Consider the following 25,023-nt stretch of genomic DNA (forward strand, 5'->3'; position numbering starts at 1 on the left):
ACATAATGTTTATTTTAGATTTCAGACATTTAAAAACCACATAAGTACTAAAAAACAATGAATTTGTGTTTGTAAAATACACACTGATGTCTATGGAAGCGGCAATAATAATCTTTTATATTATAAAAGACGACACGTTTTATTCATCAGATACACATTGTGAAAGTAGCTTTACATTTTACCATATTCTTCTCCCAGTTCACCAGCCACTTACTTTCATGTATTTCGGGAGAAGTGGAGGAATTAACGTGTTGTAAATTCAACAGATCCGATTCTCTGAACTGTGACACAAACTAAAATAGCGCTGCCCATCGTGCATACAGCTCAACTAACGCAATCGTTATAAAGGTGTTTATACAACAAAACACATCCACATGCACATATTTGACAATCGGAATATCAGTGTTTCATGCCATAGCTAATAATGTGTGAATATTTTGAATAAAAAAGGAAAAATTACATAAAAGGGATCATCATTCATTCAGCGCTGTGTTGTGGTTGCGCTTTGTCACGTGACAAGCAATGACGCCTCACCATGGAAACGATAAAGTGACAGTTTCTAAATAACGGTCGCCTTGAAAAACTCACGCTGGGTGGTCAGTTAGAATATTATAAACTTACAGGGTTAAAACAACCCAAACACACCTATATACATTTGGATGCTGCATTAAACAAATTCTTAAAGGGATTTTGTTTTTAATAATAAATCAACTCCATAGCTGATTCCAAGTGATCAAGGGCTTAGGACGTTCCAATGGGCTTTATGCACAGCTGCACTACTTCCTGAACTTTAGCCAGCTCCTTTGTTTCCTGTCTGCCATTATTGGACAAACTGATTAAACCAGGTGTGCCTGACCAACAACAATAATCAGACACACCTGGATTAATCAGTTTGTCAAATAATGGCAGACAGGAAACAAATAAGGAGCTGGCTAACACCGTGTCCTAACTACACGCGACGCGACGCCGCGACACGCGATAAAAGGTATCTTTTCCATGTTAATCAGAGTTTTTGTCCTAACCAGACGCGACGGCAACACGCGAAGTTTCTAATTTAGAAACGGTTCCTATTTCTGCGATGTCGCGGCTGAGATCAGCCAGAATCTGATTACCCTATATGAACAAGATCGAATAAACTGATTGTCATATTAAGAAATTACACTGGTTATGAGTACACATTATTTATTTTTAGTAAAAAATAGGTCACTGTGCCACAAGTGATAGGCTAATGGATAATTTACCTCAGATTTTGAAAGCATATAATATAGCGTTCAAACTGAATTCTATGCAAACATACAACTGTACTTCATAAAAAAATTAGTCAATGAGTATATTTTGTTAATGTTTTGATTTTTAATAATGTTATTTCTTGATTTGATTATGTCCTTACCCATTTCCAATGCGAGTGCGGGCCAGCAGAGCGCTTTCACAGAGAGACTCTGCCCACACGCTGTTCTGAATGGCTGTGATTTTTGATTGACGTGTGGCGTCTCACAGTCGCGTCGCATCTAGTGTGGACAGACCATAGACAGTATATAAGATGGACACAGCGACCCCATAGACTTCAACGGAGAAAAGTGAAGCCCATTTGAAGCACTCACTTCCTGATCGCCAGGCGAACTGCGCAGGCTCAAACTGAGCTTGAACACGTGAGCAACGTGTCTGACATCTGTCAGTCTTCTAGTAGCTGTGCGGAGAGAAATCTGAATCATTCCCTTCCGAATCTCGCAGAGACGGAGAGCGTGAGCATTAGCTGTCCATGAGCTAGCAGCAGGAGCAACTTTATCACTCTCTGTGGGCTACTCCCTTCACTTTATCGGACTTAATGCCTCCACGTTCCCCCGATTGCCTGCGAGCTTCTACGCCGGTCTATACGGTAATTTCTCTACCGTGCGACAGAGAGTCGCGTGAGTTATGACGCAATCGTTAGCCTATTTTTACAAAAACGGCTTATACGGGGCCATAACGTAAGGTACAAGGTAATGGAGCCTTTTATTCATTGTCGAGTTTCTTTAGAAATAAATAATGGACAAATGGAGTCTTTGGACGCCTCAGATGTAAAGTTATTCGCTGTCAAAGTGACGCAAAAATGAATGGGAGTCAATGGAATGCTAACAGCAGGTGAAGTTCTGCTACAATGGCGGCGCCCGCGGAGGCTTCAGTTTCCGGCGGATGGATTACCCCCTTGGGACAGACACACTTGCTGTCGCTGGAATTTTATCGCATCGCGTGTAGTTAGGACACGGTGTAAAGTTCAGGAAGTGCAGCTGTGCATAAAGCCAATTCAGCCCATTGCAGTTTCCGCCAGTAGTGGGCACTCGTAAGCAATGACGTAGGCTATTCGAGCTAATGAGACAGAGGCAAGTTAGCGAGTGAAGGGCATGACAATTTTGTACTGGAACTTTTGGATATGGTCGCTTTGGCCAGGTGGTATTTATAGCATAGGTGGGACGCTTTAGATTCTAGAGAGCATTTGATTGGACAGAATATGATGAGAAGCTGAAATCCACGGTGAAGTCATAAAAAATCTGTGATCCATTATAGATGAAGTCATGGACTCTAACTTTTGAATGCTTATATCTTCTAAATGCGGATTTTGTCATTGTTTTGCAACACACCAGCTTATTCATAACCTTAAGGATACTGTAAACTCGCGCTCGATCGGCCCAAAGTCCGGCATCCGACCAGCGAGGAAGGTCTTTTCACATGGCTTTTCACAAACTTATTTTTGATTAGGCCTAAATGAAATATACTTTATATGTATTTTCTCGTTATTTCATCTGACTCCATAAATTAAAAGGTTTTAATTATATCCGTGCATCATTAAATGTAAGCGAATGGTTGACTTCTTTGAACTCTTTTATGAAAACAATGTTAGAGTCCGTTAGAACAAAATCAAATGTTTACAATTTATTATGTCAGGTAAATGTTTCATGCCAATTTCATAATCAGTATAAAGATAATACATACAATAACATCAAATGCTCTAGAATAAAGAGAAAAGATGCAAACCTAACATTAAATACATGACGCTAAGACACGTGTCACTCTTAGCATCATGGGCCAACTTGAGTTACAAAAAGGCCCCAAACTCTTTTCTAACTCTCCTAACAATTGACATTTGCATAGAGGTTACACCTTCTGAGAAAAGGAGACCATTTGCCTACCTTCATTTGTGTGTCAGTTATCTCTAAACTCTTAAAAACGTCTCAGGTTACGTATGTAACCCTGGTTCCCTGAGAGGGAACGAGACGCTGCGTCGCCTTGCCAATGCGTCTCGATGCAGCTCGAGTTCCCTTGAAAGGGAACCTAGCCTAACCAGCTCGCACTCAGAGCCAGGACAATCTCATCTCACAGAAAGATGATACAATCAAAACAGAAACTCACAGTAACGGTGTTCGAGTCGGACAATAATGCCCACAGAGCTAGAGAATATATGCTGAATAGAGATAGAATGGGTATGTTTATTTTAATTACGTTTATAACTTATATGCCATCTGCTCCACTATTAATACAAGCCTGCTGTAGTAGACCCCGTCCGAATGATGACCAAAATATACTGATGAGTTCAATTAAGTTTATTGTACATCACACAAAAGATGAAGCGTTAGTTTTACTGCAGAACATCACTGTAAGAATAAACACAGTATAAGAAGTGCGCATTAAGTCTTATCCATAAACCCTCTCTCTCTCTCTCTCTCCCTTTCATTATCATGGAACATAACGTTACACATCGAAGTACACAAAAGACAAAACACTCGTTACAACTAACAGTAAACACCTGTTCAGTGGGTGCTTTATAAACTGGTAAACTGCTCGAGCTGTCATAAAGTGCTCGCACTCACTTTCATTTCTGCCGTGATCAGTAACGTTAGTCCTGTCACTCAGGAGACTGTAAGCTGGAACATGAGAGCAGTTGTACTGATCAATCATTGACAACGAGAGTAAATGAAGACTGCTATGTTTATTCTAACATCCAAAAAACAAAACACCTCAATCGCTTTCGGAGACATTCTACAGCTGCTCCAGCGTCGAAACAATGGCGGACTGTGTCCAGCTCACTCAGGGCGGGTCTTTGCTCAAACTGCAGTGTCAATCAACAGTCGTGGGTGGGGCTTGTGTAATTCTACAGTACGTCACATTGCATTGATTCTGAGAACAGCTCGTTCTGAGACAGTGCTTATGATTTATGGGGATTTAAAAAAAAAAAAACACTGGTTGGATTTTTATCATTAGGGTGGTTGTGTACACAAACTGCCAACACACATTTGTGTTCAAACACCATGTAAAAGTGAATTTTGCATATAGGTGCCCTTTAAAATGTTTTTTTTTTGGAGGCTATGTGAGATCTAAATCACATCCTTAGTTCAGATTAATCATGGTTGCATGCATTTGTCACAACTAAATAGATCAACTTTACAAGACAGAAGTCAAACCAAAATAGGGTCCATCCATGTATATTTATATCTATATTTCTCAAATGTTCATACATGGTTGCCACATTTGTCTACTGCAAATATAACTCAATTGGATATACAACATATGAGTTAATGTCAAATACCAGGAGTTCCGGTGTTATAATCTACCCCACTGGGGTTGAGTTGTAACTAGGGACAGATGTAGGCCTACACTATGCAATTTTTTTGCATCATTGAAAAACAAAGAAAAAACAGACAAAAAAATATAATATTGTAATTTTTTAGAACTCTAAATTTAGTGCAAAACAATTGCCGGACGTGTTTGTGTGAGTAAGTGTTTTCCTGTGTCCACCTATTTTTATGTGAATTTTGAGATATTGCATAAAAAGTGCTGGATGGAAACATCAAGATGGGCAAAAATTAAATTCATGTGCATAAAAAATGTGTGCGTTCAATTGAGGCAGGTGATTTTTTTGAATACCTGCATAAACTACGATGGAAACATACATTTACTGAATAAATTTGCGTTACACAAAAAAATTTAAATAAACATGTGACTTTGCCTCAACAGAGGATGTGACTGATAACATACTAACTGGTCTCATACTCTCATTGGAATCATCATAGGGGTTGGTTGTAATATTTGTAATAAACTGTAACAACTATCCCCACCCCAAACAGCCATAACATAGCTAACTGTTTTAGCATGATGTGGGTTTGAAGTTCGCATAAATACAAAGCATCAAATTAAACTAGAAACAGTTACTTAATTTAAGTTAAATAAATGTACTTTTTAAATAAATGTCTTTTTTTCAGTACATTCCTGCTTAATTTAAGTCACTAAAAGCTGTGTCCTATATTGACGATGATGAATATAAGTCTAACTATTAATTATTTACAACAAAAACAAAATATATTACTTAGCCAAGTTAATTGCACACTAATATTATACAGTGAATAGCAGTGAACAAAAGCACATTTCATATTTTTCCTTTTACCTGTATTTACTGAATAATACATTTCCTAAAACTTCTGTAATGAATCAATTAAATATCAACTCATAAAGCCCCATTTGTAACAGCTATTCTATTATTTAATTTGATCAATCACAATAATATTTTGATTACAGTTTCCAACTGACTCTATGTGATTGTGGATAGTTTGTGTGATGTGTGAAATTACTTGGCAGAGAACTACCCGTGCTGTACCTGTTGCCGGTCACCAGAGGCTGGGAAAGACGGAAAGGCGGCCCATAAACAATGGGTTCTCTTGGCACTAAAGAAAGGCTGTTAGTACTAGGGGATGTAACAGCTATTACTGGCGCCATCTCCTGTGGGCAACCAGCTAACTCGTAGAATGATCTTTGCTTCCATTCTGCTGGTGTTTCTGGTAGTGATTTTCTATGAGTAGCAGACATTTTGACCTCATCGAGAACAAAGGGGCTTTGAGCAACTGCCTCCATATAAGGGAGTAGTTTTTTGGGCGGATCCGACCAAGAATATTGCCTGTTCATTGATTCACGTGTTGGATGGACACCTGAGGTGGATACAGGGAAAGCGAAAGACACAGAGGACAGTCTCTGAGGAAAAGACAAGGAACGGCTCCTGCTGAATCCCTACAGAGCAAGACAGAAGGACATTCACTTATTAGTTATAGTAAAACAAGTTGACACAGTATTGACTCATAAGCCTTATCAAGTATCACAGATTTAGTTTGTAACATAAAGAAACTCTAGATGCTTCTGGATTTCTAACAAGACTTTTTACACCAAACAAAATATAAATTATTAGATGCATTTAGACTGCCCTCATCTGGACACTATATAAATGCACTATAGAGATATTGCGCTCATTTTAGGGGAGGTCAGGGTTGTTTGACTGGGGTTGGTTGGCACTGGATTAATTCTGTGGTTATAATTAGTCCTCATGATTTATAATTAGACTGTCACAACATTTTTGAGAGTGGTTACACTCTTGATAAGAGTACGATTTAAAAAAAATATTAATAAATATGAATATCAGTAATCAGTAGAGACATGTAATAATTAAAATGATATGTATGTAATTTAATTATATATAAATAAAATAAAATAAAATAAAACATTAAACTTTAATCACATTTAACACATTAATCATACAAAATTTACAGGCCTATATATTTGACAAATTATGAATCTTTTTTTCCTTTTCTATTTTTCCAAACAGTCATCCTGAAATATTTTTGATTTTATATAACTTTGCAACTTAACTACAAAGGCCTATACTCAGTTTGGGAAGACTTCATTGGAGAGAAAAAATTTCTGCAAGTCATAAAGTAAGCTCTGAACACAATCTCAAATATTATTATCTAAAAATTTCTGACATTGCCTCTGTAACAAAGTGTCGTCATTGTGATAATTGAGTCAACCTCTTGTTAAAGGCACTTTACTTTAATAAGTGTAAGACCTATCAAATTGCTAAGCAGAGATGGTGTCTTAATAGAGTTTGTGTGTTGCAAATATGGTGGAGCGAGAGCTATATTTAAAATGAGCTACGTGCAAAGTTAAGAAAAGCTACCCATAGTATTTCAATAATTTGTGAAGAACAGAATTATTCGGACAGAATAAAGACTAGACCTGTCGACACTGTTCAAATATGGTATGCCAATGTAAAATCACATCATTTAAGTTTAAAATGTAGTATCTGTTGACTCCATTTAGAACTTATTGACCCAAGGTTTATTACACTGAAGGTGTTCCATTTAAGGACTGGTCTTTGCAGGACCAGATAGAAAGTAGGTGGTGACATGAGCAATATGGAAATACGAGACAGAAAACTGTGGTAAAATTGGTAAAGAAAAGCAAATAGAGAGCACAGAAAGCATTAAGTGAGACAGAGCTGATGGAAATATTTATTAAAGGGAGAGATCAAGAAGTGCAAGTGACAGAAGAAACAAGAACAGAGGTAAAATTGTTCAGATTGATATTTGAATTAGTACAAATGAATGTGTTAAAAGTATTCTGTAAACCCATCCTTTGTTTTCTAGTATGTTGATTTGGAACTATAGCCAAAATGTAGCACCTAATGCTTTTATTATTTCATTGGTGCTTTGCCTGGCCACAAATATCAGAAATTTACATTTCTTTTCACAATCCAGGGCCACTTTTTTTCTCTACAAAATACAGATAAAAATAAATGCAATTGTCATTCACATGAAAATCAAAATGTGGAACTAATCAAATCTAATCTAATCAATGTATGCTATACATATAAATTGTAGAACTGTTTTATAATGTATGAAATTCTTATCCTGTGCATTTATCTAAAAAGTATCATTAAACGGATCATTACATGAGGAATCAAACTTTCTTTGATCCTTTGACATTGTACTATAAAAAAAAATTGTTCAGACCACAAAAATTCCTCCTAACTGCAAAACAGTATTTTTTGAATCTGCCAAAACAAAATGTTTTTTATGTATATTAAATTTTTTTTGGTGACAATTCTTTGTACTACCTTTACTAACATTAAAAGTGAATAAAGAAACATTAAAATAATATAAAAAGCATGTCCTAAAGTTGTAAAATTATTGGTTTCCATTGCTTGCCAGTGTTTGACTTTTTGGCTGAAAACTTTGGTCTTGGAGCCACTGGTAATGCACATTTTGAAGCATATTCATTATTCATGGGTGAAGAAGACCCTACAAAAAGATTGGCCCCAGTGCTACCAGGAGCATTGAAGATGTTTCTGGGGCCATCATACATGGACTGCCGGTTCCCATCTAATTGTCGTGGAACAATGGTTGCCTCATTTGATGTTGACTGCTGGACAAATGGGTATGGAACACTTACCTCTCCGGTGGCTTTAGATGGCTTTAGAACTGACTGTGAATTTTTGGAAAAACTATTTGGGGATGGAGAGAATGTTGTAGATGGCTCATAAGAGAGGGACTGGGTCTGAAAATTGGTAGGGGGTTGGTAAGAAGTTTGTTTAGACTCTTCAGGGGAAACTGCTTCCTTAGCCTCTAGAGTGGGGTTGTAGGTAAAAAGTGAGGAGTTCAGTTGGTAAGGCTGATGTTTCATGACATCCAGAACATTGAGATGTTTGGGTGGTGGATTCACCTTCTCCTTGCTTGCTTTAGGTTTTATCTTTGGACTAGTTGAAGGAGGGGGTTGTTTAACTGCTGCAAGAGGATAAAAGGGGGACAAAATAGGATTGTAGGACACTGGAGGTGGGGCACGGACATTAGAAGAGTATTTCCAAGTGCTTGGCATTGAAAGTGTTGGCGATGAGGATCTTGCCTTGTTGGCTCGCACAGTCTCATCGTCCACCACAAATTTTTCCATACGGGACTGTCTACGTACAAACATTTCAGCTCCTTTTCCTTTAAGGTTAAGCCCCTCAGAATCACCTGTATCTGATGAATGCCCTTTAGGGGAAGCTGATGGAGCCTTAGATGCCCGAACATATGTGCCCAGGTGTTGGGGTGAACAGGAAGCAACAGAGTTACCATCATTTTGTGAGCTTAATGTTTTAAACTGGGAAGGACCAGCATGGAGTGAATCTGGCTTATGTGCCTGATGTGGTTTTGGACTCCAGGCTGATTGATGCAGATCTGGTGAGTGTGATGGAACCAAAGCAGGTGATGCCTGCTGTGATATCGGTTGAGATGATAATGAGGGCCGGGCTTTTCCAGCAGGCTGTAGCTTTGGTGGGTTTTGTTGGGGTACTGCCTGTACCTGGGTGTGCCCCATAACTGTAACTGAACTTGATGCAGCAAGGGGACTCCTAGAGATGGCACGGCCCTCTGCGGACCAGGGAGGGTGAGCTGGGTTGATAACAGGTTTGGGTAAGACAGGTGGGGGTTTTTTCTGCTTGATCTTTGGAGCTTGCATGAAATTGCATGCTTCAGCACCCAGACTGAGAAAGTCCTCTTCTGCAATTGACTCTGTTAAGGACTTCTGATCTCCTTTCTTTTGAAGTAGGGTCATTTCTTTTAAGTCTGTCTTGCTTGCTCCTCTCCTTTTAGTTTCTGGTAGGATCCCCCTTTTAATTGCAGGTATAGCAATACGTTCATCACGTGAAGCAATGATGTCTGATGTGGGGGACCAAACTTGTGGGGTTGTGTTTACTGGAACATTAACTTTGAATATGTTTTCAAGTTTCTTAGGTGTTGGGCTTGAGACACCTCTGACTGGTGAAAAAGTGTTTTGGCCTTGATTATGACCACTAAGGAAGGGCTTAGCAGTTCTGTTGGGAACAAGGGGTCTGAGAACAGCCAAACCTTGGTATGGATCCAGACCATTCATACCATTTGCTGATTGTGGCAACATCTGTTGCTGAATTGGCTGCTCTTGATACTGCTGTTGTTGTCTTTCATAGACATCTTGTGGGGCTTGTGTACTTTCTTCTTGTGGAGGACGCTTTACAATTTCACCTACTGGTTCCACAATTGCATCCACTGGTATGCCTTTTCGTCTCATTTCCTCTTGTTCTGCAGAAAGATCATCCATCCTTTGACGCCTCTTGGCAAACATAAAGCCTCCCTTGCCTTTTGTCTGTGGAAGATGCTCCATTGTTTCCAACTTATACCCGGCCTGTGCTTAAAAATTATAATGTAGCTCAAAACCGTTCGTTGGTTCTGATCAGTCGTCTTCTCAGAATAAAATAGCGTGGCAATCTGACGTCCTGATTTACTTCAATCTCATTCTTGTCCTGAAATCTGTCTTCTAGAAGATGTACCGTAACTAACCAGTGGGAACCTTCTGACCCTTTGTTAACACTTCTTGGACATCAACACACCCTTGTTTTTGGCAGCAGTAAAAAGCAAAGCGTTATGTTTACTTTCAGAGTTGGCTTTTTTCAGCTGTCTCACTGACTGTACCTCACTCCGTCTTAGTCCTGTGAAAGAAAATTCAGGACAAATCAATATAAAAAATGGCATGAAAATGATGAAGAATGGAAATTCATAACACAATATAGGAAATATTTAGAAATTCATACATGAATAAATTTGGGACAACATGATGCAGCATGGACTCATTGGTCACATACTCAGTGCAGGTAAATTCAGTGGTCAGTTCATCTTTTAGTACTTAATCCTGTTCTGTAAGCACACAGTTTAACAATTTACGGGAGGGACAACCACATTCTTAACTCATGAAAAATTCAAGTAGTGACAAGCTGACAACCACATTTACACACAATGGGTCTCATTCATGAAACATTCGTAAATATACGAGTAAAAAATATAGCCCAGCCCTATTGAAAGCAATTAATTATTTGATTAAAGTGATCTGTTTGCAGATGCTATTACTGGCTCTCATAATAAAAGTAAAAAGAAAAACCATATATATAGCCTATGTAATTAGGCTACTATATAATATTTTTTTCAAAATGCTGTGTGTAAATATGTATCCGATTAAGGTGAATTGAAACGCAGCCTTATTAATGAGAAAAACGTTCGGATGTTAAACGCACTATTTACGCGTGGCTGGGAGCAGGTGTAGATTTCTTTCGTACCAACTAACATTTGGAAAATACGAACATTTTAATGAATCCGAAAATTTACGCCAGAACCACTTTACACACGATTTAAACAATAATTCGTTCTGCTCGTATTTCATGAATGAGACCCATTATATGCAGTGTGTACGGAACTGAAGTGAACAACTAATTGTTAATGATGTATTTAAATGTGTATCAAAGTTGTGTCTCTCTTCTGTACACGCGGTGCAAGAAATCACAGGGAACAAGGTACGTCTTGACTCATTATTGCCAGATCTTGCTAGAAAGAAAAACGCAAATAAGATCAAGCCCATAATAAACTTATTTCCAAATACCAAAATAACGCAACCTGCACTAAACTGGATCGCTATATGAGCCAAGTCCAAACAACACGTCCATGCTTAATAAAAGTTTCTTATAATAAGTGGACATGGCAACATTTAAAAAGCATGCTCTGAGAAGCAGCCTTTCACACATAAACAAAACAAGACGGCTCAGCCGACGGTGCTTTAGTATTCATTGAACATAACGAGTCTTTGGTCGCTGTAATATTTTAAACACTTTGTGAGTTCAGTTCTACCCTTGTGAAAAATAAGTGTGCTTAATTGTATTGAAAGCGTACTTTTTTGTGTGCTTAATATCATAAAAGTATACTTTTTGAAAAGTGCACTTGCAGATAATATGATATAGTTCAAATTAAATACCACTTAAGTGTACTTAAAGGGAATGCACTTTAATGACAATATTTCTTAACACACTTAAGTGCACTTTTTACAAATGCACTTTGTAATAATGTCTAATTAAGTTTAACTTAAAGGGAATGCACTTTAATGACAATATTTCTTAACACACTTAAGTGCACTTTTTACAAATGCACTTTGTAATAATGTCTAATTAAGTTTAACTTAAAGTAAGTACACTTTCATCACAATATTTCTTAACACACTTAAGTGCATTTTTTACAAATGCACTTTGTAATAATGTCTAATTAAGTTTAACTTAAAGTAAGTACACTTTCATCACAATATTTCTTAACACACTTAAGTGCACTTTTTACAAATGCACTTTGTTATAATGTCTAATTAAGTTTAACTTAAAGTAAGTACACTTTCATCACAATATTTCTTAACACACTTAAGTGCATTTTTTACAAATGCACTTTGTAATAATGTCTAATTAAGTTTAACTTAAAGTAAGTACACTTTCATCACAATATTTATAAACACACTTAAGTGCACTTTTTACAAATGCACTTTGTTATAATGTCTAATTAAGTTTAACTTAAAGTAAGTACACTTTCATCACAATATTTCTTAACACACTTAAGTGCATTTTTTACGAATGCACTTTGTAATAATGTCTAATTAAGTTTAACTTAAAGTAAGTACACTTTCATCACAATATTTATAAACACACTTAAGTGCACTTTTTACAAATGCACTTTGTTATAATGTCTAATTAAGTTTAACTTAAAGTAAGTACACTTTCATCACAATATTTATAAACACACTTAAGTGCACTTTTTACAAATGCACTTTGTTATAATGTCTAATTAAGTTTAACTTAAAGTAAGTACACTTTCATGACAATATTTCTAAACACACGTAAGTGCATGTTTTAAAAAGGCACTTTGTAATAATGTCTAATTAAGTTTTACTTAAACAGTTATTTTGATGTATTGACTAATATACTAAATAAAAGAATAATTTTAATGGAAAATATGGAAAATAATTGTTTTTAATTTCAACTCAAGTGTGTTGTCCAAAATTATTTTGTTGATGTATTTTAAATGTGTTTAGTCTATAATATATTGTGTGCATTAATGCACTTGAAATGTATTTTTCCTCTAAACTGCAATACATTTGTTTATACAGTATACTCCAGTACAACTTATTGTTGACATTTTTATCACCAGCTTCTGCTCTATGAACTCAATTAAAAGTGTCAGTTTTCTACATAATATTTGACAATAAAATGTAATTTATGAGAGGAGTTCTTAATGTAATATTAATGTATTGTACTTTACATCTGTGTAGAGAACACTTTTAATATCATTATGTTGATCTAAGTAAATTAAACACATTTAGTTGTGAGCAAAGTTAAACAAATCTAAACAAAATTAAATTGCATTTAAATTCAGTTAAAATACATTTAATTTAAATTAGACTACACTACACTATAAAAATGATTGACTTTTAGTTAGGTGAATGAATCAAGTTTTGTGAACTTACAGAGTCTAACAACACAATGAGTTTGAACAGAAATTAAAAAGCTGAAATATAACCATGCATGAAATATATTAACTTTATTTAATGCGCATGCGCTAGAAATACTACGTCACGATGACGCACTACTTCACTAGAGTTTGAAAAATGCACTGTTATGTTTCTGTAATCGCGATTCGTGAGGAAAGGAAACTGAAGCTGCGCAATCAGGAAGAGAACGCCACGTTTGATTACAGATGAGACGTTATACTGCAATAATGAGTCAAGTAAGTATATCTTGATGCTTTCTTTATTTTTAAATTTTCAGCGTAACATGGCAGTTGTTATTGCGATTAAGAGTGTAACAGATTACATTATTTTCATCGCAGACAGACGCAATAGACTCGGGAGGTGAATTAATCAGGTTTTCAATAATTTATCTATGATTGCATTCTAATAATTTCTTACATCATAATATGTTCGCGTGTGGGTGTGTTCGACGAATTTGGCTGCTGAAAAAATATATAATTTAATTAAACCGACTTTTTAAATCATTTAAACATTACTAAATGACAAATTTGCTAAATACAGATCCAATATTGTAACACTCGAAGACATTTATATACATTTAATACATATAATCAATGTTATAACCACCATAAATATTTAATATATCACTCTAGAAATAATGCTTGTAATGTAGCATTATTTTTTTATTTTTGCATTTGAAGAGTGAGTTGTTCAGTTACTATTTGTTTTGGAATATGTTATTTTTTTGTGCTTATCTTGAGTTACACGTTCATTTTGCAGGATCAGTTAATTTGTGATTGGAGATACAGTGCAAGCGGTGTGGAATCACTAGCCGCGTTTCCATTACAGATTTGCGCAAATGTTTTGCGCTTTTATCTAAATATCGATACAAAACTATTGCGAAATGACGGCGTTTCCATTAACCGATGTTATGCGACTAAAACGTCCTTTTTTCTCTCGCGATAAAGTCATTCTAAAAATCACGGCAGCGGACGTTGGTTTATATAATCTCACAGCCACCGCATTATTATTATTATTATTAATGGAAGGAGACGTACGTGTTATCCAAGCATTAATGGCAGGAAAAGACCCTTATATTCCAAACGAAATATAAGGAGTTTCTGGGTGTTTCACCCTCATTTCTGCGCTGAGGTTTTGATTGTGGCATTTCTTTGAAGTTTAGAATCCAGTATTCCTATAGGCTAATTATTGTTTCTTTTATGAATTTAATAAAGAACTCTGTCTCCTATTCCAAACGATCCATGTAGGCTACTTTTGTGTCCATTCGTTTTTTCCTTTTTAAACCCGTAATTGAAAAACGAAAAATAAACGGTTGTCTTTTTAAAACGCAAAGTTGAACACCACAATTTTAATTTAAACTGGCTACACCAACTGCTGCGCAAAAAAGTAAATATCGACGAATTTTCAGATGTTTGTTTAATGACTTTTTTCCCCTTTATTAAACATGTAAAATATTCACAAATTAATATGGAAAACTTGTCGATTTTACTGGTTTTCTAAGGCCAAATTAGAACCTGGAATTGACATTTTCTGAATAAGAAGAGCCATTAATATTATTAATTTTCTAACTCGGCTAAAAACATCTCCATCTCCGCTGTTAAGCAGATGCTCTTTTAGAGAGAAATGCACCTTTCATACGGATTACTTAATCAGAACAAAATGTATTAGCTTTCGATTCGAATTTGTTCGTTTTAAAGTGGACATTTCAAGCTTTAGCTACATAGGCTATATTTTGTTTCAGTTCTCGCGCTCCAGTTTAGGGAGATCATGAAAACGCGCCTGATTGTTTTATTTTATTTTACAAAAGCACAACATTTTCTTGTTATTGTTTACACAAATAAAAGTAGTTACAAATAATGTATTATTATTTTCTGTATGATCAGAAATTATAGAGTAGGCTATATTAAGTTTCACTGTTAATAGGAAAATGCAAGTGTTCACGCCCGCGCCTCCGTGCCACGTAGTGCGCGCTCCACACTCCACACATACCCTTAGATATGAGTCAAAATATTGTGTTTATTTGTGATAATCTCAGCTCTGTATTATTATTGTCTAACCCGTATTATGAATGACATTTGACGAATTGCTTTGTTCCTTTTTTTGGATAAAAGCGTCATCTAAATATGTAGCCTAGTAAATGTTATAATAATGATGATAATTATTATTATTTGCGTACACGGACCCCAAACACACCGCGTCTTCTAAGTCAGGTGACTGGAAATGCGCAAAAACTGTTTCCATTGCAGTTTTGCGAAATATTCCTTTTTCGAATTGGCTGAAAAACCTCCTCATGCGAGCGTAAAAACTTGTTTGCGATAAACGAGAGTTTTTGCGAAATTGACGTGTTTCCATTGAGCGTATTTTCAATTCGCAATTTCAATTTGCGCAATTTGAAGGGTAATGGAAACGCGGCTACTGATGAGGTGATGTTAACATTACATAATTTGTCATGAATTGTTGCACAGACAGCACACCCTGATCAAGCTGAAACATTGCTATCAAGTCACTTACTATCCCTATAGCTTTTAAATACTTTAAATCTTCTCCATTTGTAAGTAATAAATTCCCACCTGTGCATTTACAGACGCCCCTATAATCATCATATATTTTACAGGTATCAAACCAAAGGAAGAGGGCCGCAGAATTGCTGTGTCAACCGTGGTACCAGTAAATACAGGAACATCCTTCATGAAGATTTGCGCAGTAAGCTGAAACTTACAAGCCAAGATGAGGAAACGTTTGCATGGGTCTTGGGTATGGAAGTAAAATAATGGCAAATGTTTTTGAAACAAAAAAGCCTGTTGAATTGCACTATTTGAAAAAAAAAATGCATTGCATTAACTATGCTTGCATTTTAATGCATTGTATTTTTAGGGCTTGCATTGGGTTGAAATTTAAGCTGTGAATATTTCGATTAAAAACATTTCAAACCCATTTTCATTATTAAAAATCCAATAATCCATATTCACCTTTAATATTTTACTTAAAAAATATTCAAATTGTTTAAAAATACAACCTATAATATTTAACAGGTGATTTTCGGTCAAAAAAATGTTTCCGCTTCGCAAATTCAGTGGTTCGAATTGGACAGCAAATTCAACTTTAACATCCAGGAACTGCTAGCCTGGAAATCCAGACCCAAATCCAAAAGATTAAGGGTCTGGCATTGAGTAATATAAATCACCCAACTCGAGGGGCGGCACCAAGCATGTATTTGAAAATCTCACTGCACGCAATTGGATAATACTAGTGCGACCAATCACAACTAAGCCCCATACGCCTAGCTACCAGCGGAGCTAACTGGTAGATTAGACTCTTGCCGGCAAAACAGTAAAAACATCCTTCTTACAAAGGAACGTTTCGAGCACCGTCTTCGGTTCCTCTTTTAGATAAAAGTCTAACTCGTTCATTGTAGCGGCCAAAGCTGTTTCAAACAGCTGGTGTTTATCCACAGCCATCTTGCAATGTTACTAATGACGAATAATTTGTATCATTATTTTCGTCACCGACATTTTTTCACAGACGAAAACGAGACGATAACTAAATAAAAACCAGTTTTAAATGACGACAACTATGACGAAAATGTATTGACAGATTTGATTGGGTCAATGAATAAACTGCTTCATCAGGGCAGTACTAAATAAAAAGAGAACACAATTTTTTGTTATCCCTCTTATTACTATAATTATTAACATTTTGCAGATACTGCAAGGTGTATAACTTTAAAGCGCAACTGTATATCTATCACTTTCATTCAATTGAGCCAAATATAATAATGGACTGGATCTGTTTTTATAAACAATTGTTTTCCTTCTGTTTTTGTTTTCTTTCTTCAAGGTATTTTTTCTGACTTTCCTGCTTCTCTGGAACATTTCCATTCACATATACTCTGGAGAGCTTCTGGGACATAGACATAAACAGCACTTTCCAACAACTTCAAAACATTTGGTGACAAACGATTTTGGTTTTCTTGTTTTTATGCCGTTGGAGTTCTTCAGATTTTGTTTTGTTTTTTGTTTTTAGACAAACTTACATTCACTGTAATTGAGTAAGATTTTAGAAGAAACCATTTTTGGTCCTGTTGGTGCTAGTAAAGGTTTAAGAGCTTTAATATTTTTACTTTAATATTAAGGGCCCTATCTTGCACCCAGCGCAATTGACTTTGAACACCGACGCATGTATCATTCCTATTCTGCACCCGCGCACAGCGGACTTTTCCCTCCACAGACGCACGTCGGTAAATTAGGAAATGAATTTGCGCTCGCGGGGGCGGTTCAGCGCAAAGAGGAGGCGTGCTCCGGCGCAAAACTTCAATGGTGCTATTTTCCAGTTTTAGAAAGCAATTGCGCAACTGACCAGGGAAAAAACAGTCTAAAGACAGTGGCGCGTTGCGCGTTAGTGATGTAGTATTTTAAGGGCGCGTGCTTGCCATAATGTTAACCCGCATCCACTTTGATTCTCTAATATAAACAGATGCAGCAGTTTTCATTTTTGCAAATCATACATTATTACAAGGAAAAATATTAACACACGAGGGAAATCATTGTTGTGTCCGTGAAGATGTGAAAAAGATCTATCTAGATAAAAAAATAAAAAAATCTAGATTAGGCTACACATTTACTACCCAAATTATACGCCTGTTTAACCGAAGCTAATTTGGGTGGGTTTCTCCCATCATCCCCAATGTCACTTCTCTGTGTTTTACGGCCCTGACGAGAACGTCGGTTTCCTCGGCTGTGAATCGCTCCTGGCGTGCGCCTGGCAAATCCGCCGTTATAATAGCGATCCGCCATGAAACAAGCGCGTCTGCTCTTAAAGGGAATGTGAGAGGACGCTCTGATTGGTTTATTTCACGTTACGCCCAAACCACACCTATGAATAATGAAGCTACTTCAGACCAACCCCTTTTAGATTTGCGTCGGGCGCAAGAGTCGTTTATCCGCCGGGAAAATAGCAACAGCGCCGGGATCCGCCCACAAAGTTACTTGCGCTTTGCACTTTGACACTTGCGTTTCAGATCGTTAAAATAGGGCCCTAAAGGCCTTTTTATGCTTCTGCGTCATATCGACGGCGTACCCCCGCAGACCCTTCTGCGTCGACGCGAACCCCTCCGCCGTAGCTCGACGTGCACCTCCAAAAAATTGTAACTACGCGTCGAGGCGACGCAGACCACAAGGGCTGTGATTGGTCACCCCCCCCCCCACCCCCCTAGCGTTCTGGCGGTGAAATGCACCGCGATGCAACACAACCCGACGCAGAACCATAAAACGGCCACGACGCCGTAGGAGTAACGGCGTAGCTACGTTGTGGAGTTGACGCAGAAGCATAAAACAGGCTTAAGTCTCATTTGCTAACATTAGTTTATACATTAGCCAAAATTAACTAACAATGAACAATTTATTTACTGTATTTATTCATCTTTGTTAATATTAGGTGTGTGTGCGTGCGTGTGTGTGTGTGTATGTTTTTTTTATGGGGACCAAATTCCAAATTACCCCAAAAGTAGTAGTACCAGTAAATTACATGGAAACAAAAACAATTTTATATATCATACAGAATGTTTTCTGAAAATGTAAAAATGCATAATGTTTTCTGTGATGTTTAGGTACCTTTGTATTTGAGGAAGAAAATTATTGTGCATATAAGCTTCATTGTCCTCCAGACTCTTTCTAAAGGAGTTAAAGTGTTGTAACTGTTTGTGTTTATGTATAGTGTTTCTTTTGATTGTAACTAGGTTATTAAGAGATTTTTTTTTTATTAAAATTTGAAATGTACTAAATTACAACTTTATTATGAAATGTTTTAATTATAAATGTATTTAATTATATAACGAACGATGTACATGTATATTACATTAAAGTATATTTTAGTTCACATTAATTGCGTGTCAGTATATTGTGTAGTGCACTTAAAGTATATTTTAAAGACACTAGAAGCTGTAATGAAAGTAGATATAAAGTTGTATTAAAGTCCCACTTAAGTTGTTCCAAAAAATCACTCTTAATGGCAACTTATTGCATTTTATTTCAACTTAATATGTGATACATTTAAAATTAATTACACTTAATGTGCATTGAGTGCGCCCAAAACAATACATTTAATTCACACTTAAGTGTATTTTTAATTGACATTAAAGTATATTTTAGTTCACATTAATTGCGTGTCAGTATATTGTGTAGTGCACTTAAAGTATATTTTAAAGACACTAGAAGCTGTAATGAAAGTAGATATAAAGTTGTATTAAAGTCCCACTTAAGTTGTTCCAAAAAATCACTCTTAATGGCAACTTATTGCATTTTATTTCAACTTAATATGTGATACATTTGAAATTAATTATACTTAATGTGCATTGAGTGCGCCCAAAACAATACATTTAATTCACACTTAAGTGTATTTTTAACTGACATTAAAGTATATTTTAGTTCACATTAATTGCGTGTCAGTATATTGTGTAGTGCACTTTAAGTATATTTTAAAGACACTAGAAGCAATTATGAAAGTAGATATAAAGTTGTATTAAAGTCCCACTTAAGTTGTTCCAAAAAATCACTCTTAATGGCAACTTATTGCATTTTATTTCAACTTAATATGTAATAAATTTGAAATTAATTATACTTAATGTGCATTAAGTGCGCCCAAAAGATTGCATTTAATTCACACTTAAGTGTATACTTTTAAAGTATATTATTTGTGTAATAAGTACACTTTATAAAAGTACACTAAAGTGCACTTTTTTTTCACAAGGGTATTCACACAAAAAACTATAATTTAGGGAATTCACTCCCGTATTTAAAGGGTTAGTTCACCCAAAATGTTTTATTCTGTCAGTAATTACTCACCCTCATGTTATTCCAAACCCGTTAGACTTTCGTTCATCTTCGGAACACAATTTAAGATATTTTTGATGAAATCTGAGAGCTGGCTCACTCCTTCATAGGCATAATGTAATTTAATTTTGCTGGCCCAGAAAAAAAACATTGTTAAACTAGTCCAACCCAGCAAACACAGTACGTTGGCACAACGTACCCAACCTTCTAACAATGTTTTAACAACATGGCCAAAAGGTTGCTATAACTACGTTGTGTGGTGAAGGTTGTTACAGCGTTGACACAATGTTGACATTAAACCCCCGTTCAGGGCCATTGCTTAAGGTTGTGCAGAGGGTGTCTGGACAACCACTGGACTAATGTACATGTCACTGCCCTGAAGTGCGAAAATCAGCCTTTTAAATTTCAACCCGCCCGTTGGGCTCAGTTGTCTCATTCTTCATCGAGCAAGGATACGTGAGTATTGCTTTTAATTTAGCCTACCTCCGCTATATAAGATACATAATTATTCTAACACAACTTCATTTTCTAATGTGACTAATGTAGCCTCACTAGCACTGTTTAGTTTTTCATTTGATTTGTCTGCTATTTAGTCTCATTCGTTTCTTGTCTCCTCAGGATTTGTGGATGTTTCCTGGACTGATTCCGGTTACCGACCTTTATCGCCCGGCTTTCGATTGCTGTCTGCCATGTACAGAACCCTGGTTTTGTTCATTAAATGTTCTGATCTTTGCTTTTTATGTTTTGTTTATTATACTTAAAAGAAATGTGTATATTCTTTATTTATTTTTTTCTTCTTTTTTCACAAATGTATGACTTTTGGAAGTGCAATTTTATTATCATATGCAGTTTTAATAAAGTTGAATTAACGTAACCTTCTGTCATTTTTACTCTTCAAAGTGTACACTTGCAGGTGTGGATTATAATTAGGCTAATTTACTGATAGCCCCATTAAATAATAATAAGGATAAACAATATTTTAAAAGTATATAATTATCTAAAATCTGACTAACTACCCATTAAGGTTAAAACTATAAGTAACTTTTCAACTCTCATTAGAGTATTAGTAGGCTGTAGTAGACTGTCAGTAGACTGTTAGGTTAAGGTTAGATGTTAGATGTTAGGGTTCGGGTTAGGAGAATAAGTTGACGTGTAGTTGCCAAGTTACTTATAGTCAGTAGAATGTCTGTCGGGGGACCAACAAAATAAAGTGTTAGCAGATATCAAGCCGACAGTCGACTAATTCTCTAATAACAGTTAGTTGACATGTAGCTGCAAAGTTACTTAGAGTTAGTAGAATGTCTAAAGTGGAATAGCGAAATAAAGTGTTACCAAAATTAACCTCAAAACATAAAATGCTAAAAGGGGGATATCTAGGCCTATCTAGCATAAAAAAAATTGTCAGAACGTCGTCTCTTAGTTGCTGAATGTCATGCAACAACGTTGCTACAGCCCTGTCGCATCTTACAATTCTACGTTGTTACAATGTTGCGAGCACGTAGACAGCGACATTGCCATAGCAGAAATGCAACGTGCCACAGACGTTGCCACAACGTAAATGTGTTTGCTGGGAAGTGACTACAGTGGCTCAACCTTAAAGGGATACTTCACCTCTGGAAAGATGAATGTGTATTTAAAATGGGGCATTTATTTAGTAGAATGTGAAATTATTTTTGAATTTGGATTCTTCTAGACTGAGAAAAGCCAGAAATTAGATTTTTGGCTCATGTGGAAGAAAAACACTTGCTTCACTGCCCTACGAGGTCACTCCCAAGCCACGCACATCAACTGATCACTTGTTAGCGTCCATGTAAACACTACATTCAGATTCACCAATCGGAATGAATTCAGTTAGATTGAAACAAAACGTGTGCGTGTAAACAATGAACAACTGTAGAAAGCAAAAGCCGAATCCCAGACTTTTTGGACGATCTCGACGGCCGGACATGTCCGGGAAAAAGGATGTATGGTAACCCCTACTAATCAGCTTTCTCCACAGAACAAGAGCCTGTTAGCTTAGCTTCCAAAAAATGTGTACATTCTGTGAGTGAGATCCCACCCTCTATGGGCGGGTTGAAGACATGCGGAACTAGCTACTATTACTACTGGCTGTAATCCCCTCTGGCCCAAAAATCCTCAGATGACGCAAAATTACGATTTTTGCGTCATCTGAGGATTTTTTTCCAGACAAAAAAGTACATAAATCTCTCGTCTCATGGGGACATAATAAGGGAGGGAAGTTCGAAAATATTCGTAATTTGAAAATATTCGTAATTCGAAAATACTACATGTTTTCTACTGACACAAAGCTTGCTAAATGCTAAATGCTGAAGTATCCCTTTAAGTTTATCAAGTGACAAGAATAATATAATACAAGTTAATATCTGCTAACTCTTTATTGTGATGATCCTCCAACAGACATTATACTGACTATAAGTAACTTTGCAACTACATGTCAACTTATTCTAACCCTAACCCTACCAGTTTACTAACACTCTAATGAGAGTTAGTAGACATGTAGCTGCAACGTTACTAGTCAACAGAATGTGTTAAAGGGACCATCAAAATAAAGTGAAACCGAACATTAAAGTGAAACCGAACATGGTTAGCTGGGTTAGTTGAAACTCATTCAAACTTTGTCTAACCATTTTTTATTCACTAATTTAAAATTAATTCCACCAATCTTGTCTTTTATCAGAAACATGTAAATCAAAACAATTCTGACTGCATTAATACAGCTTTAAATAAAATAAAAAGCATGAGGCAATGCCTCAAGTTGTTCTGGAGAAAATGGAGAAAATCTATCTTCACGACCTTGTAAAAAAAAACATTTTAGCATTCTAACATTCAGTTTAGTCCAAAGCACCCTGACTTTCCGAAAGTTTTTTTAGGTAAACAAACATGGCAAGAGGTCATAAAACCCCTTAGCTAAAGTGCTTATCTGTGCAAACTGTGTTAGTGCTACTGCCAACACTGTGGTGGGGTGGCATGACCATGAAGGGAACAAGTGAGTAAGTCAAATAAAAAGTAAGAGAGAGAGAGAGAGAGAGAGAGAGAGAGAGAGAGAGAGAGAGAGAGAGAGAGAGAGAGAGAGAGAGAGAGAGAGAGAGAGAGAGAGAGAGAGAGAGTGAGAGAGTTAGTGGAGTGCATTTAATGGAGTCAGGGCTCCTTACCAAGGGATCATATGACAAATCTCTACTTACACATGCTGGTGCCTATCAAACCAGTGGCTTGAGGACAACTGCACTATTGCACTATTATTTAAGAAGCTCTCAAATGCTATAAGCATATGGCTTGCCTCATCCATCCCAAACCATTAACAGAATCGACAAATGATGATCAATTTAAGAAAAAAAAATTCTAAATTGATTTCAATTCTACATTTTTTCTAATTGCATATTAGACAGCTCTCCACATCCAACAGCAAAACCGAACAATCCTTGAGTGTTTCAGTCTGTGAGGAAATGTATGTAAGTTTATAGAATATCAGCATAATCAGACATTGCCTAGTATAGCAAGGGAAGGCCAGTGTGAAACCCCTATTCCAGAATTGGTTGGTTATTTCTGTCCAGGCACTTTAACACTCAAGACATGCTCATGCAAGCAAGTACCTTACAAACCAGCCAAATCATCAAGTTTCAAGTATATTTTTAATTTATACTTTATATTGTTATAATTATATTCACCCTATTAGAGGTAAGTAAGGTTCAGTATATAATGCATTAAATTACTAATTATTTGAAATTTCTTTCATTAAATAACATTAGATAACAGTAATAATAACCATTAGTGGAGAGGTAAAGAAAAAAACAAACAGATATAGATATAGATAAAGACAGCCACTGAAGGATAGATTTAGAGAAGATTGGTCTTACGTGCCTGTCTTGCTTGGTGTCTGCTGAGTCTGGTCGGTTCCGTCAAGGAGCCAGTGCCCCACCACTCTGCCTGCTCAGCACCCTGAACTTAAATTCCACTTAACATAAAGGAGGTTCCACACCTATCCCTCCTCCTCCTCCTCCTCCTCTTCTTCAGCCTTTTTTCCTTCAGTTTACAAGGAATGAAAAGTTCCTGCTTCAAGTTCTCTGGGTTCTAGTGAGAACCTGTGGTAGAAGAGCATTAATCCACTTGAGTTTGTTGTCGTGTTCAGATTTGGGGAGGTAGGTGCTTTAAGAAGGGTCAATATAAGTCTCTTCAGTGTGGGAATGGGGAGTTGCTCACGTCAAAATATACTGATAGAACCATAATTTAAGTGACCAGAGAGATGTACGCTTCTTTGGTGGGGCTCTTGATGCTTGATAACACTTTCTGTTTCTCCACAATGGATACATTAACACAAATAGCTTCCGTTGTAATACAAACATCACATACATGAAATATACAGTATCAAAAAAATATTTGATTTCCCCATATTACAAGTCAAGTTACCTTTATTTATATAGCACTTTTTACAATACAGATTGTTTCAAAGCAATTACAGTGATAACAGAAAAAATAATGCAACAAAGTTTGTTTCGGCTGTACAGCAAATCTAGAAGAAAATAGAGTCATAGTCCAGCTTATGTAAGTTCAGTGATGGTTCATTTCTCTTGTAAAAAAGTTATTCATTTAGTTCATTTATCTTTTGACCTTATGTATCCCCGCCCCTTTACAGCGCTGCGCTCGTTGTCTTCCGGTTTGTATTTTCACTAAGATCTTACGAATTTATGAATGAAAGGCTAATTTCAAAATCTTCTTCGACTGACATTTGTTAAGACATCTGCTTTAAACATGACAATGCTCATGATAACTTTCATTAACTTTACAATAAGTAAATCCACTTCACCAGTTGGTTACTCCTCGACAGCGATGCCGTTGAAATACACAGAGCGACCGCAAAAACGGAAGTTCAAAGACAATATTTTAAAGATGGCTGCGCACTTGTTTCTCAGGCGCATAAGGTCTGGAGAAAACAGTGATGTCATTGTCCAGCTCAGTTCAGTTCTCACTCATAATGGTGCCAATGCAGGCTGATTAATAATGTTGAATAAGACTGTTTACA

At 36.4% G+C, this 25,023-nt stretch overlaps 1 protein-coding gene across 3 annotated transcripts; it reads right to left on the minus strand.

Moving 5' to 3' along the window:
• Positions 1–7,287: 7,287 nt before the first annotated feature.
• Positions 7,288–24,065, minus strand: synpo2b (synaptopodin 2b). Of its 3 annotated transcripts, none has more exons than XM_079616952.1 (2): positions 23,865–24,065; positions 7,288–10,297 (listed from the first exon to the last, which is right to left on the minus strand). In XM_079616952.1, the coding sequence occupies exon 2, from the start codon at positions 9,970–9,972 to the stop codon at positions 7,969–7,971; it is 2,004 nt and encodes a 667-aa protein (XP_079473078.1). In that variant the 5' UTR covers positions 9,973–10,297; positions 23,865–24,065; the 3' UTR covers positions 7,288–7,968. The 3 variants fall into 3 exon arrangements, with proteins under 3 accessions (XP_079473078.1, XP_079473077.1, XP_079473079.1); XM_079616951.1 differs by having other exon boundaries at positions 23,861–24,065; XM_079616953.1 differs by lacking the exon at positions 23,865–24,065 and adding an exon at positions 10,400–10,627.
• Between the last annotated feature and the right edge of the window lie 958 nt (positions 24,066–25,023).

The sequence above is a fragment of the Phoxinus phoxinus genome, assembly GCF_949152265.1.
Source record: "Phoxinus phoxinus genome assembly, chromosome: 6".
Lineage (NCBI taxonomy): Eukaryota > Metazoa > Chordata > Actinopteri > Cypriniformes > Leuciscidae > Phoxinus > Phoxinus phoxinus.

Bases quoted from the DNA above. Each gene is read 5' to 3' on its own strand.
- synpo2b (XM_079616952.1), bottom strand. From the start codon at position 9,972: ATGGAGCATCTTCCACAGACAAAAGGCAAGGGAGGCTTTATGTTTGCC.